Here is a 16,292-nt window from a genome sequence, read left to right as displayed (position 1 = left end):
GCTCATAACCTCCTTTATACCCCGTGCACTCTACAATACACCAACATTAACACAAACATGCAACATATAAAACAAAAATACACAAGGGCAGGGCACATTGCCACAATTCTAGAAAATACTGTGAAGTTACAAAGACAGTGATCAGCTTCACTCATTAAGGCAGGAATTCTTGTGATGAAATGTGTTTGTTTCTCAAGAAAAAATATGTTAAATACAACAGAAGTTTTTTTTTTTTTAACACTGAAACAAATTTACTTGGTGCTTTCTCTCTGAAAATAGAGATTTACAGTATAGTGTGTTACAAGCACAGATAGAAAAAGCTCAGTAGAATGAATTATAATCAGATACAACGTAAACATGTTAGATCAACAATAAAAGAGGATTAATATAAATGAAAATGAAGCTCCATGGCTGCTGTTCGTTACACTTCCAGTTCATGATCCTTTACTCATATCTCTTGTACTTACACTCTAACAGTGCAATTGTGTTAAACACTCAGTATAAGAATAGCTCCAGTACACGGTCCATTATTATTATTATTATTATTATTATTATTATTATTATTATTATTTTATTATTATTTATTTTTTTTACCCAGGGTGACTTACAGTTGTATACAAAAAATATATATCAAGAATTAAAGTACAATTAACTGCAAGATACAAAATACAATGACTTCAGTCCTAATAAATGCAAATACAAACAAGTACGATATTGGGGCAGTTCAAGAGCAGATAACAGTGTTGATAGTTACATCAAGGTTAGATATGAGTGCAAGTGAAATACAAAATACTACAGATTGGGAGGGATTAAATACAGTAAAAAAGGGAGCAGATAAGTGCAAGTTAAAGTGCATTAAAGGCAGAGTGCTATATTGTACAGAAGGAAAGAGTTGAGTTTTACAGGTGTTGTCGGAAGAGGTGTGTCTTGAGGGGACACCGGAAGGTGGTCAGGGACTGGGCAGTCCTGACATCCATAGGAAGGTCGTTCCACCACTGCGGGGCGAGGATGGAGAAGGAGTGGGCTCTAGAGGCAGAGTGGGGTGTAGGGAGAGATGAGGGTCTGGAGGTAGCTGGGTGCAGTCTGGTCAAGGCATCGGTAGGTGAGTACAAGAGTCTTGAACTGGATGCGAGCGGTGATCGGGAGCCAGTGGAGTAGCGTGGGAGAAGAGAGGCAGGCGAGCAGCGGAGTTCTGGATGAGCTGGAATGGACGGGTGGCGGATGCAAGGAGGCCGGCCAGGAGGGAATTGCAGTAGTCTAGGCGGGAGAGTACCAGGGCTCTGGACGAGGAGTTGCGTGGAGTAGTTGGTGAGGAAGGGTCAGATTCTTCATATGTTGCTCAGGAAGAATCGTCAGGTGTGTGCTAGATTGGAGATGTGGTGGGAGTAGGAGAGGCAGGGGTCCAGGGTTACTCCAAGGTTCTTGGCTGAGGAGGAGAGAGAGCGTGGTAGATTCCAGAGGAATGGAGATAGAGAGATCAGAGGAGGGGGAAGAAGAGGAGGGGAAGAAAAGGAGGTCAGATTTATAGAGACTAAGTTTGAGGTGATGCAAGTGCATCCAGGAGATTGCAGACAGACAGGTAGGGATACAGGAGGGGATGGTAGGGTCAGAGGGGGGAAGGAGAGAAAGATCTGAGCATCGTCAGCATAGAAATGGTATGAGAAACCATAGGATTCGATGAGGGGACCAAGGGAGCGGGTGTAGAGAGAGAACAGTAGACCCAAGAATGATCCTTGGACATGAGGTGTGGAGGTTGAACCGCGCCAGGTTACCTGGTAGGTGCAGTCGGAGAGGTTGGAGGAAAACCAGGCCAGAGCAGTGCCAGAGATTCCCAGGTCAACGAGAGAGAATAGAGTATTCGACAATTTCAAAAGCAGCAGAGAGATTAGAAAGAATTAGGACAGGAAAAAGAGGCAGCACAGGCAGAGTTTAGCGAGTTAGTGACAGAAATGAGTGCAGTTTGAGTGGAGTGAGCAGAGCAGAGACTAGATTGGAGAGGATCGAGTAGAAAGTGGTTAGACAGAAAACCAGAGAGCTGGCAGTGTATTGCCCGCTCAAGGGTTTTAGAGAGGAAGGGTAAGAGGGAGACAAGACGGTAGTTCTGGAGGGAGGTGGGGTCGAGGGTAGTTTTTTTTGAGGAGGGGGGTGATAGAGACTTGTTTGAAGACAGAGAGAAAGAGTCCAGAGATGGTAGAGGTGTTCAGAAGTAAAGAGATGAAGGGGAGTAGAGCAGGAGCAGCAGCTTGAAAGAGGTCTAGGGTGCGCGTGGTGGATTTGTGGCCCTGGAGGAGGGAGGAGAGAAGGAGGAGAGGATGGAGCGGTAGAGGTAGTTTGGTTCTTGCTGAGAGCCAGGGTTGGGGAGGGGGGGGATGGTTGAGTTGGGAGGTGAAGGGACAGAGGGAGTCAAGGGAGGAGGTGAGGTAGGAGAAGAGGGTGGAGGTAGCAGAGTTTACAGAGAGTTGGGAGGAGTCGATAAGAGGGAAGTGATAGAGATAGGTGGAGAGAAGGACAGAGGGGGAGAGAGAGCAGTTACGGCAGGAGGTGACAGTGGGGTATATGTGGAGTACAGAAAGGGGAGAGACAGAGAAAAAGAGATGAAATAGTGATCAGAGAGGTCCAGAGGGGTGACAGAGAGGGTGGAGGGCCTGCAGCAGGCCCTGGAGAAGGCGAGGTCCCGCTGACGGCCAGCTTTGTGGGTAGGAGAGGATGGAGAAAAAGAAGTTGAAGGAGTGAAGGAGAGGAAGGACAGTTGGGGTAGACAGAGAGGGGAGCGAGGAGAGGAGAAAGTCAAGTTCATCGAGAAAGTGAGTGAGAGGTCCAGGGGGACGGTACAGTACAATTAGCAGGAGTTGACAGGGAGAGGTTAGCTGGACAGTGTGAAATTCACAGGTGTTAACAGAGAATGAGGAGAGGTCAGAGGGGACAGAAAAGGGTAAGGAGGGAGAGAGGAGAAGAGCAGTCCCACCTCCCCATCCAGTGAGACGCGGAGTATGGGACAGGATGCAGAGAGAGGACAGGGCAGCAGGAGTTACAATGTTATCAGGAGAGAGCCATGTTTCAGTGAGAGCAAGGAAATTGAGAGAGAGAGGTGGGAGGCAAAGGCAGAGATGAAATCATCTTTTTTAGCAGAAGTGACAGTTCCCGAGGGCACCAGAGAGTGTGGGAGGGGAGAGAGTGGGAGAAGGGGAGGGGCAGAGAGATGATGTTAGAGGGTTAGGGGAGCAGCAGCAGAGAGAGGATCACGGACGGCAGTGAGAGGACAGAATAACAGGGACGTGAGAGACAGTCATAGCAGGACACGTGAGACAGATATGTACAGTATTAGTGGGAGCAAGAGCGGTGGGGGGAGGGTACAGACCTGTCTAGTAGTTGGCGTCTTCCAGAGCGCTGCTAGGTTCAGATTTTCTCCAACAGCATCTCCTCGCAGGTCTCTCTTCGCTGGACTCCCACAGCTAGACTCCCGGCTGTTTGGTAGAGAGGCTGTTCGGTTGGCTGCCGCTTCGTGCTGGTGCACAAATAGGCTAGCTGCCTAGTATATTAAACTGCGCTAAAGATAATACTTAAGCAATACAATAGTTTCAACGCACTTCAATGGGATCACACAACTACAAAACGCTGTGTGGAAACCAATCAAATTGCAAATCAACCTGTATTCAATTGGACCACACTCACCAGGTTATAATCACAAACAGTAGATCACCTGATTAAAACAACACCACCTTTATAATATTACTTATATACAGCTAATGTTAAGAGTTGGAGTGAGGCCTCTAGTAGCCACTGGAAAAGAGTTGGAAAAGGTCCTTGCTCTACCTGTCCTCGCACTGACTGTCCTTGGACGTGCGGCCCTCAGAGCACACGCAGCACAACCAACTGCAGTGCAATCTTTCCAAACAGCTCTGCATAGAACACAGCACTCCCGCTAGTTAACAGAGTGGGAGCTGAAACAAATGCACACTGCTCAGAGTAAAATGTCACTCCAGTGCATTCAAAAAAACAATTTTTTGTTACAACAATACATTCCATCAAATACATTTAAATGTACATTAGTTATAAAGCCTATCATTTCTAACACATGTTAATATATGAATTAAAAAGCATTAAAAATAGACAGTAAATCACCATACAGATCTACAGCGTTCGGGGAAAAAAAAGGGTTACAAATGGGTTCCTGTTACATGCTTGCTACTAATGCCTTGTTTTATGCAGCCCAGGATTGTGTGGTAGTATCTCCTATTGCAGCACATGAGATCTGTCACTATTTCTGTATGGCCCACGTGTGGCAGGAGGAACAGTGAAGCCTTCACTTCAGCTGCAGTCAGGGCCTCTGAAAACTGGAGGGTTGACTCCACAGGTACAATGGTATCCTTTGTTCCATGGATTAAAGTGAAGGGAGGCAATCTACAGAAACAAAAGAACATGAAGATTTTATCAGCTACAAACTTACTAGATGTCCTTTGCATCTAGTAAGGGTGCATACAGCAGCCAGGAAAATGACTTTCATTGAATAGCAGAGCCAGCACTCACTAAATAGCAGAGAGACAGCACTCATTACATAGCATAGCCAGCACTCATTAAATAGTGAGGCAGCACTTGTTAAATAGCAGAGCCAGCACTCATTAAATAGCAGAGAATCAGCACTCCTTAAATAGCAGAGACAGCACTCATTAAATAGCAGAGCAAGCACTAATTAAATAGCAGAGAACCAGCACTCATTAAATGGCAGAGAACCAGCACTCATTAAATGGCAGAGCCAGCACTCATTAAATGGCAGGCGCAGCATTCATTAAAGCAGTGAGATTGTTGTTTGGCATATCTAAACCGGAGGACCCCTGTTTGCTTCATTTACGTTTTTAATAAATTATATATTTTTGTTTTTTAATAATACAAGCTGAATTATACTGGTATAAGCATTTCTACCACAGTGTATAGAACTGTATAATAAATGCAATAATAATCTCTTACTTGGCTAGTTTGTCTTCTGTCAACGTCTCCACAAATAGGGTTGGGGAATAATGCTCAAAGTGTTCAATTCCTCCCATTGCTTTGTGCATTGTGGAAACATATTCCACTCCTCTCCATGCCTCATACTGGTAATGGTTCATGATATGATAAACTCCACTCAGCCCTTAGAGACAAAACAGGCAGTTTTTAACAGCTAGAAAGAAAAAATAGCAATGTTGTTGTGTTCAAGGTTTAAAATTACTGGGCCGTATTGCTTCATTATTTATTTATTTGGCACCTTTATCCAAGCCGATTTCCAAGTGTTACAGGACAATACAAGCTTCATAATACAGTATAGTTTACAGTAAGTGCAAATAAAACCTCTAAAATACAATATGAACAAGGATGTAGCAAGTCAGGATTACAATAAGTTATATTAACAACATATTATCAATGCAATAGTGCAAGGACAGTGCATTAGCTAAGGATCCAGTAACATGGTGCATAGATCAGGGAAGTCCAGTACACAGGAGGAGGGGCAGATCAAGAGATCTACAAGTGCAGTCTAAACAGGGGGTCTTCAGGATATGCAACTTACATAACTGGATATGCTGGTAATAATTTTGAAAGTTACATTAACTAGGGAATACAAATTATTTATATATTATTTAATGTATTATGTTCTGTCCCAGTATTATTCAATCAGCAGTTTGGTTGAAAGTTTGGAAATTTGGTTAATTTAACACCATTTGTTTCAAGATCCATACTGGCAGGAAAGTGAATAAATCAAACCCTTGGGTTTCAAAGCCATTCTTATCCTGCTATTTCATTTACACCTCGGGATCATCACATGGAACTGAAGCCTCTTGCATATCTACCTACAACTCCTTTGACAGATGTTAAAATATCCCTCTGTTTGGAGAGCTCAATTCCCATCTCCTCGCTCTCAGCTGCCAGAAAGAGTGCAGTCAGTGCGCACAGGTGAGCGCCGGCCGAGTGTCCAATTAATACAATGTTTCGCTGCAAACAATGGGAGGAAATACACGTATTACCACAGGAGCGACCACCTACGTGGTCAATGCTTTATTATAGCTGACCATGGTAACAGCACAGCAAGTGTATTACATTATGGATAAACAAGTTACAACACACAGAATTGTGGTAAAGAATGGTACAATCCTGGTGAGCTGTGTACAGGAATACATTGTCAGCTCAAAGACAATGAGAATTATTCCATCTACTCCAGATCTGTCACTCCTGGTGAGCTGTGTACAGGAATACATTGTCAGCTCAAACACTATGAGAACTATTCCATCTACTTAAGAGTGTCACTCCTGGTAAGCTGTGTCCAGGAATACACTGTCAGCTCAAGAACAAGGGGTCAGAGCATTGCGTTCCAGTGAAACACAAATACCATCTACACTGCAGCAGGGCGTCCACAACAGAGACACAAACACCATCTACACCGCAGCAGGGCGTCCACAACGGAGACACAAACACCATCCACACTGCAGCAGGGCGTCCACAACGGAGACATATTGCTTTTGTTCTGATAAGGCTATCAATTAATATGTAGACACATTGCAATTTTATATATCTCGTTCCTAAAATGATGATTAATATAAGTAATACAAGTAGAATTAGCTGCTGTACATTCCATAGGAAGCACACTGATTATACAAACAAAGCCTGAACATGCCAGTAAGGAACGTAACAAAACAGCCTTTACAAACTTGCCTTGTCAATGTTAAATGTGTGCCCAGTTTCTCTGCTCCATAAGATACAGTCAGCAATATCTTGGACCATTTCCATCACATTGCCCTGAAAGAGAAGCCAAATATCTATTGATCTGATTGCCAAGTAATGCAGCATGCCTGTGCCTTTCCAAACAGCAATGTCATTCGAATGCACTGTGGTGATAATTCCACTTGCTTCCATTCTTTTTGTTTAATGTACAGACTTCAATCTATCTGACAGAAGTAAAATGTAACACAAGGGCACAGCAGACATGAGGCCTTCCCTTGGGCTTCAGTCAACATACTGTTGAATACAGAAATGTGCTGAACAAAAAGAAACTGCTACAGTAGAAGCTGTCTCAGAGGAAGCAGTAATACTACATTGTAGCCACTTTATTAATATTGGGGCATTATAAATGAACAATGTGAGGAAAACAATGTCTAAAACACCAAAGCATGCTACTACACGTATACTGAACAAAGGAGTAGGAATGACAGCAAAACAAAGCAGTGGAAAACAGTATTTGTCAGTTTACAAAATAGAATTCCAAACAGCATTCATCGTGCTCTCTCAGTCAATGCCAAAGTACTCCGACAGGGTTTGTTGTTGCACTTTGCATGTTAATCCAAGACAGAAATAACAACAAGAAAGCACACAAACCAACTGGCTTTGGAGGTTTGCGAAAAAAGGATCTAAATCCATTCTGTCCTGCTGAGCTGAATTTACTGTTTTAGATCCATAGTAAAATGTGCTTTGAGTTGGTAGCAGCCTGTGTAAATAACATGCCAGAGGTCCATCTGTTAACAGAGGAAACCGTATCTTACAGGATTGGACAGGGCAGGTTCGACTGTATTTCTTTTTTTTTTTTTTTTTTTTAAATAAATTTAGTAGTCCTAATTGATTTTACCTCATTTTTGTTCCAATTTGAAATGTCCAATTGTATTTTAGGCTCAGCTCACCGCTACCACCCCTGCGCTGACTCGGGAGCGGCAAAGACGAACACATGCTGTCAGCCGACCACTTCTTTTCACTCTGCAGGCCTGCCATGCAGCCAACCCAGAGCTATAGCGTCAGAGGACAACGCAGCTCTGGACAGGTTACAGGCAAGCCTTTAGGCGTCCAACCAGTCTATAGGGGTCACTAAGCCCACCCCTCCCTCCCCGGGCGGCGCTCAGCCAACTGTGCGCCGCCTTTGGGAGCTCCCGTCCACGGTCGGCAATGGAATAGCCTGGACTCAAACCGGCGACCTACAGGCTATAGGGCGCATCCTGCACTCCACACAGAGAGCTTATCAGATGCGGCACTCGGGAGCCTCTAGGTTTTACTGTATCTCATTTGAATGCTTTCCTCCTTATCTATTATTAGAAGTGCCACAGTAATATCAGACTACTTTATCAAATTTCACCATATTCTCAAATAATACATCCTTACCAAATGTTGCACTCCTACCTTTGGATAAATGGAATAATCTGGACAGATGACAGACTTGTTTAACTCTTTTGCCATTTGCATTGCCAAGAGGCAATATGTAGATCTCTCTCCGGAGCCCCAAGCCCCACCATATATGAAGATCACAGCTGGAGACAATGCAGAACCACGGCCTTCCACATGGGGGCAGTAATACAAATCCAGTTTATTACCATGCCGGCCAAAATGTATGTCCTGTTAAAAAACATTCAATTACTATTTCGTGACTGGAATGAAAACCCTCCAAAGCAGAGCTCTCTTTTTACTGGCAGTATTGTACTATTTGCACCTGGGGAACCTGAGCAATGAAGTGCAGTCTCTGCCTGGCAGCGGACAAGAACTGGCTATTGGAGCATGAAGAGGTGAACTAGCCCCATTATGAGCTATTTAAACCCCCCGGCCACGGTATATAAACCTGCAGTTCTCCCTGCTCTGGGTGGGGTGTTCAGAGGAGGAGCGAGACAGGAGTTTCAAAATAATACAGAGGATTGTGCGAGATTTGTTTTGTTTAACCTTTATTTTCGCTCTGTGAGCAGTGTTTTCTGTTTTAAACATTTTATTTATTTTAGGCTTTATTAAACGGCATGTCTTTTGGACTGCAGTACCTTGCCTTTGTTATTCTTCCTGCATCTGGCCTGACCTCACCACTCACGGCCGTCCTGTCACACAGATGTTATCAGTTTCATTCTAACGATACTAGACTGATCTAGAATGATTTAAAACCTCTTATGACAGATGTTCTTCATTTTGTTCTAACGATACTGGACCGTTCTAGAATGATTTGATCTGAATATGAAGCGACCATCAAGCAGATAACTGTTCAGCCTCACTCACACATACCTTTACACAATATTTAGAATTGGCACTATTCATATACCAGGTCTTCCACTGAATATACAGTTTACCGTACTGCAGGTATTTCACCATTTCCAGGACAGCGACAGTTAAACAGTATATACGTCTAAGGAAAGAATAAGGTTTTCAAATTAAACACAGTAGAACCTATGAAATGAAACAAAACTGGGAAACATAAAGACTTCTTAGTATAGCTGACAAAAACAATCTTTATATGAGATTGAAATCTTATAGTACAGTAACTGTCTCTCTTCCAATCTGTTAACGTTCCCTATTTCACTGTGAGCCTGTACAACACTATACTATAATATGTGACCTGTTGTGCGAGAACCCGGTCGAAGTAAGGGTGTTGATCTTGTGCTGTACCCAGTCCTGGTTTCAGGACTGCCTGTTTACTAAAATGATGAGCTACATAAGGTTCTTGCTAAGCCTGCTCTGAAGTCACATGCTTTATTTAGAAGGGGGTACAGGCTGTAATAAGTCTCATCTTGGCGTCATATTAAAACATACAGTACCTGGGTTTTAATGCTTCTGTATACTTTCTAAAGCCAGGCTTATTGGGCCAGCCATATAGCCACTGCGCTAACAGTGAAATGCTATAAGGAACTCCAAAAAGTAGTGCCCCTGCTGCAATGGGAATGCAGACATGATATTTGAGCAGCATCCTGCAAAAAAGGGCATACAAACAAAGTTGTTAAGTGCTATTTAACTTTCTGTGTGATAACATATATAGATAGATAAACATAATATATATGCTACATACACACACACACATATACAGTGCCTTGCAAAAGTATTCAGACCCCTGACCAATTCTCTCATATTACTGAATTACAAATGGTACATTGAAATTTCGTTCTGTTCGATATTTTATTTTAAAACACTTAAACTCAGAATCAATTATTGTAAGGTGACATTGGTTTTATGTTGGGAAATATTTTTTAAGAAAAATAAAAAACTGAAATATCTTGCTTGCATAAGTATTCAACCCCCACACATTAATATTTGGTAGAGCCACCTTTCGCTGCAATAACAGCTTTAAGTCTTTTGGGGTAAGTATGTACCAGCTTTGCACACAGTGTCGGAGTGATTTTGGCCCATTCTTCTTGGCAGATTTGCTCCAGGTTGTTCAGGTTGGTTGGACGACGCTTGTGGACTGCAATTTTCAAATAGTGCCACAGATTCTCAATGGGATTGAGATCAGGACTTTGACTGGGCCACTGTAGGACATTCACCTTTTTGTTCTTGAGCCACTCCAATGTTGCTTTGGCCTTGTGCTTGGGATCATTGTCCTGCTGAAAGGTGAATTTCCTCCCAAGCTTCAGTTTTTTAGCGGACTGAAGCAGATTCTCTTGCAGTATTTTCCTGTATTTTGCTCCATCCATTCTTCCTTCAATTATAACAAGATGCCCAGTCCCTGATGATGACAAGCATCCCCACAGCATGATGCTGCCACCACCATACTTCACTGTAGGGATGGTGTGCCTTGAGGCATGGGCAGTGTTAGGTTTGCACCACACATAGCGCTTTGAGTTTTGGCCAAAAAGCTCTATCTTGGTCTCATCTGACCACAAAACCTTTTCCCACATCGCAGCTGGGTCACTCTCATGCTTTCTGGCAAACTCCAGACGTGCTTTCAGATGGTACTTTTTGAGTAACGGCTTCTTTCTTGCCACCCTCCCATACAGGCCAATGTTATGCAGAGTTCTTGATATGGTTGACTGGTGCACCATTACTCCACTCCCAGCCACTGAACTCTGTAGCTCCTTCAAAGTGATTGTTGGCCTCTCTTTGGCTTCTCTCACAAGTCTCCTTCTTGTTTGAGCACTGAGTTTTGAGGGACAGCCTTTTCTTGGCAGTGCCTGGGTGGTGTGATGCAGCTTCCACTTCCTGATTATTGATCCAACTGTGCTCACTGGGATATCCAAACACTTGGATATTATTTTGTACCTTTTCCCTAATCTATGCATTTGTATTACTTTATCTCTAACTTCTGTAGAATGCTCTTTGGTCTTCATTTTCCTTCAGATTCACAGCCTTAACCAGAAAATGTGACAGCAACTTTAATGGTTCACAGGTGGAGGCCAATGGTAAGGTAATTGTGTCCTCGTTAGGGCAATTTCTTTCATCGGTGCAAACTGGGAGCTTCCACAGCACAGGGGTTGAATACTTATGCAAGCAAGATATTTCAGTTTTTTATTTTTCTTAAAAATATTTCCCAACATAAAACCAATGTCACCTTACAATAATTGATTCTGAGTTTCAGTGTTTAAAAATAAAATATCAAACAGAACAAAATTTCAATGTACCATTTGTAATTCGGTAATATGAGAGAATTGGTCAGGGGTCTGAATACTTTTGCAAGCCACTGTGTGTGTGTGTGTGTGTGTGTGTGTGTGTGTGTGTGTGTGTGTGTGTGTGTGTGTGTGTGTGTGTGTATATATATATATATATATATATATATATATATATATATATATATATATATATATAGTAAGATAGCAGGGAGGGGGTTAAAATTCCTCCCTGCTAAACATGTGAAAATGCACTGTTGGTGAATGGGCTAAGGGTTTATGAATTGTTAATTGTTTTTACTGTTTAGTTAATCCCCTGCACCTGGTGCTAATTGTAAATTAGAGCCAGGTGCAGGGTATTTGAGAGGCAGACAGTTTGCTCAAGGCTGCTGAGAAGAGCCCAACTGTGTGAGTGAGAGCAGTCGTACCAGGGAAAGGTATTGTGTGAAACTTGTGTAAGTTTTGGTGTGACAGGTAAATGGCTTAGCCGTCCTGTGGGTAGTCAGGAAACTATTGATGTTTAGCCAGAGCTCCAAAGGAGAGCTACGTGTTTTCTTTCTGTTTTTGTTTGGTGTTTATTAAAAAGTGCGCGCAAGCGCTAAAAAAAATCAATTTTTGAGTCCTGGGTCTATTTTAAAGGGGCAACGAACGGTGTGAGTTCCAAAGGATCTTTTACTATTTTTACTATATATATGCTGTAAAGTAAGAATGCTTTCAAAAATAGACATGTTAATAGTTTATATTTATCAATTAACAAAATGCAAAGTGAGTGAACAGAAGAAAAATCTACATCAAATCAATATTTGGTGTGACCACCCTTTGCCTTCAAAACAGCATCAATTCTTCTAGGTACACTTGCACACAGTTTTTGAAGGAACTCGGCAGGTAGGTTGGCCCAAACATCTTGGAGAACTAACCAGTTCTTCTGTTGATTTAAGCAGCCTCTGTTGCTTCTCTCCCTTCATGTAATCCCAGACAGACTCGATGATGTTGAGATCAGGGCTCTGTAGGGGCCATACCATCACTTCCAGGACTCCTTGTTCTTCTTTACGCTGAAGATAGTTCTTAATGACTTTCACTGTATGTTTGGGGTCATGGTCATGCTGCAGAATAAATTTAGGGCCAATCAGATGCCTCCCTGATGGTATTGCATAATGGATAAGTATCTGCCTGTACTTCTCAGCATTGAGATCATTAATTCTGACCAAATCCCCAACTTCATTTGCAGAAATGCAGCCCCAAACTTAAAAGGAACCTTCACCATGCTTCACTGTTGCCTGCAGACGCTCATTCGTGTACCGCTCTCCAGCTCTTCGGCGAACAAACTGCCTTCTGTTACAGCCAAATATTTCAAATTTTGACTCACCAGTCCAGAGCACCTGCTGCCATTTTTTTGAACCCCTGTTCTTTTGTTTTCGTGCATAGTTGAGTCGCTTGGCCTTGTTTCCACATCGGAGGTATGGCTTTTTGGCCACAAGTCTTCCATGAAGGCCAATTCTGACCAGACTTCTTCGGACAGTAGATGGGTGTACCAGAGTCCCACTGTTTTCTGCCAATTCTGAGCTGATGTCACTGCTGGACATCTTCCAATTGCGAAGGAAGTAAACATGATGTGTTTTTCATCTGCTGCAGTAAGTTTCGTTGGACGACCACTGCGTCTACGGTTCTCAACGTTGCCTGTTTCTTTGTGCTTCTTCAAAAGAGCTTGGACAGCACATCTGGAAACCTTTGTCTGCCTTGAAATTTCTGCCTGGGAGAGACCTTGCTGATGCAGTATAACTACCTTGTGTCTTGTTGCTGTGCTCAGTCTTGCCATGGTGTATGAATTTTGACAGTAAACTGTTTTCAGCAACCTCCCCTTGTTAGCTGAGTTTGGCTGTTCCTCATCCAGTTTTATTCCTCCTACTGTTTCAGTTAATGATTGTGTTTCAACCTACATATTGAATTGATGATCATTAGCACCTGTTTGGTATAATTGTTTAATCATACACCTGACTATATGCCTACAAAATCCCTGACTTTGTGCAAGTGTACCTAGAAGAACTGATGCTGTTTTGAAGGCAAAGGGTGGTCACACCAAATACGGATTTGATTTAGATTTTTCTTCTGTTCACTCACTTTGCATTTAGTTAATTGATAAATATAATCTATTAACATGTCTATTTTTGAAAGCAGTCTTACTTTACAGCATTTTTTCACACCTGCCTAAAACTTCGGCACAGTACTCATATATATATATATATATATATGGTAGATTTCATAGAATTGCTTTTACTTTTCCTTTACTGCATTTCCCTTTTTTTGAACCAGAATGAAGAGCTGGCACAGAGCAGTTCAGATATCCTGCTGCACCTGTGAAAACAACAACATGAAATAAGAACAATACAGCCCTGCAATGCACATGACAAATAAGAACAATACAGCACTGCACAGGACAAATAAGAAAAATACAGCACTGTGTTAAGTGTTATTTAACTTTCCATGTGATAACCTATATAGTTAGTGATAAGCAGTATATATGGGGTACACACACACATAACAGATTTCACAGAATTGCTCTTACTTTTCCTTTACTGCATTTCCCTTTCTTTGGACCAGAATGAAGAGCTGGCTCAGAGCATTTCAAATATCCTGCTGCACTGCAATACAGCCCTGCACTCAACAGGACAATTAAGAACAATACAGTCCTGCACAGGACAAATAAGAACAATACAGCCCTGTACTGAACAGGACAATTGAGAACAATACAGTCCTGCACAGGACAAATAAGAACAACACAGCCCTGCACTGCACATGACAAATAAGAACAATCCAGCCATGCGGTGAACATGACAATTAAGAACAATACAGTCCTGCACAGGACAAATAAGAACAATCCAGACCTGCACTGAACAGGACAATTAAGAACAATACAGTCCTGCACAGGACAAATAAGAACAATACAGCCCTGCACTGAACAGGACGAATAAGAACAATACAGTCCTGCACAGGACAAATAAGAACAACAGCCCTGCATTGAACAGGATGAATAAAAACAATATAGCCCTGCTGTCAATATAACAATACTGATTGGAATGGGCCAATTACTAGATGACCTTGATCAAGGGCTCAAGGCGATACCTACTTAGAGTGTTAATTTATAAAAATAATAATGCTCATGAATTATTTTATTTTGTATAAAGGACAAGCACATGATGCAACTAAGTGCATTAGTACACGAATACAGATAAAACTAGACAGGAAATGCCTTTGTAACAGGCCACTTTCATCACTGTACTTGCCGCAAGTGAAAGGATAAGGCTGACCCCCAGCGGATTTAGGCAGTATTCTCCCTTTTAATTCCTTTGGCAATACAGTATTTTATTATGATGTGTCATTACAGCATTATTTGTGCTGTGGAAACTAAACAAGAGCGCTAAAGCAACAGATCACAGGAGTTCACTGGATTCTTTTATTTTCTGTTTGTTTGTGCAATTGTAGTTGTTTTTGGTTATTCGAATTGTACTTCCATGTCAGCCTCTTTCTTTAAAATCACAGGGGGTGGGGGCGGGGGATATACAAGAGCATAGCTTAATTATATTATTAACATCCTACGCACACAGACTCTGTGAATAATATTCAATTTCATACAAATACATATATTTAACAGGTTACCGGTACCATTTAATTTTTTTCCGGCTGTGATCCAAAAACGTCAACATTTACCTTTGCAGAGTGAGGCGGAGACAGTCTGTGTAGGCCGTACAGGAAGTCCGTCTGTATTTGTGGGAGTCGGATTCCTATTGGATCAAACCAATGATCGTAAAAGGCATAGAACAAAAATGTCATAGATGGGCGTAGCTAAAACAGGGTCGAGTGCCTGGAGCCCTTGGATATTCTTATTCAGATTGCATATGGGAACAGAGTGGCGAAGAACAGATCTTGCAATGATTGCACTATGTAACACAATTTTTGTTCCTGGGTAGTAAGTGTTATTTCCTAATTGCTTATGCCTCAAAAGTTTAGAAAATGGCTATTATTCCTCACAAACTTTGCTTTTGTGACCAGGACAGTGATATTATAAAATATCACTATTTCCAATGGGAAAATGGGCAAATGTGTGTCTTTTCGTTCACATAAAGTCAGAAAAAAACAACATATGAATCCAAATTAACATGTATTTATACTAAAGTAATACAAAGATGACTACAAAAGATTTAGAAGTGAGTAGTTTTTCGAGATTTACAATTATACTGTATTTACACATGGTTGTCCGCGCTTTGGTCTCCGCACTTTACACATGGTTGTGTATCGCCGGGGATTTATTATTTTACGGTCACCAGACCTGGATTATAAATAAAAGCACCTTTTCACTGGAAACTGTTGTCTGCCTGTCACTCCTACATCACATCACCGCTATACCTGTTCCCCTCCACTCGCCACTTTGCCACACCATCCCGTTGCATTGCTTCAGTGTATTTATAAATAACACTAGGGCAGTTTAATACTGGATCTGTTACCATCCCATTGCATTGCTTCAGTGTATTTGTCTTTCTAAAGATCTACTCGGAGGCATCTTGTTTTGTCTAACTTAACTAAAAGCACTAGCCTTCCCACAAGTGTTGTTATAGCTAACGGGCAGTTACGTGTGCATTCATATCTAGAGGACTGGCATTCAAGTGTTCCTTGTCTCATGAAGATAATGGTAAGACACCAGAAAGAGCATCACAGAGCATTACAACAATCTATTCTGGATGAAACAAAGCCATGCATTAGTATTTCACAGTCAGGTACAGAGAGAAGGGGTCTACATTTGTTTGTATTCCTCAAATGTTAAAAAGATACTTTAAATATATATATTTTTTTTAATATGAGACTAAAATGATAAATTCAGATCTAAAGTGACCCCAGAATTCCTTGTTTCCAGTTTTAGATTTGATGAACCCTAACTCCTGTAAGTCAATGCTTTTTATTTGGTTCTGACAGCCCACAAGCATAACCTCTGTTTTGTCTGAA

The 16,292-nt window shown here is 41.8% G+C and overlaps 1 protein-coding gene across 4 annotated transcripts; it reads right to left on the bottom strand.

Moving 5' to 3' along the window:
- Positions 1–1,131: 1,131 nt before the first annotated feature.
- On the bottom strand, positions 1,132–15,068 carry si:dkey-193c22.1 (uncharacterized protein LOC567837 homolog). Of its 4 annotated transcripts, XM_041228072.1 has the most exons (11): positions 13,861–13,990; positions 13,573–13,649; positions 9,519–9,668; positions 8,989–9,109; positions 8,131–8,343; positions 6,682–6,765; positions 5,823–5,964; positions 4,966–5,128; positions 3,814–4,401; positions 3,359–3,464; positions 1,132–1,426 (listed from the first exon to the last, which is right to left on the bottom strand). In XM_041228072.1, exons 3-9 carry the CDS (start codon positions 9,665–9,667, stop codon positions 4,158–4,160), a joined length of 1,116 nt encoding a protein of 371 aa, XP_041084006.1. In that variant the 5' UTR covers position 9,668; positions 13,573–13,649; positions 13,861–13,990; the 3' UTR covers positions 1,132–1,426; positions 3,359–3,464; positions 3,814–4,157. The 4 variants fall into 4 exon arrangements, with proteins under 4 accessions (XP_041084006.1, XP_041083987.1, XP_041083995.1 ...); XM_041228053.1 differs by lacking the exon at positions 13,861–13,990 and adding an exon at positions 15,003–15,068 and having other exon boundaries at positions 3,359–4,401; XM_041228061.1 differs by lacking the exon at positions 13,861–13,990 and adding an exon at positions 14,958–15,007 and having other exon boundaries at positions 3,359–4,401.
- Positions 15,069–16,292: the final 1,224 nt, after the last annotated feature.

Source organism: Polyodon spathula, chromosome 2 (genome assembly GCF_017654505.1).
Source record: "Polyodon spathula isolate WHYD16114869_AA chromosome 2, ASM1765450v1, whole genome shotgun sequence".
In the NCBI taxonomy this organism is placed as follows: domain Eukaryota; kingdom Metazoa; phylum Chordata; class Actinopteri; order Acipenseriformes; family Polyodontidae; genus Polyodon; species Polyodon spathula.
Note: the sequence above shows the minus strand (reverse complement) of the source record. Positions and strands in the feature narration are given on the sequence as shown.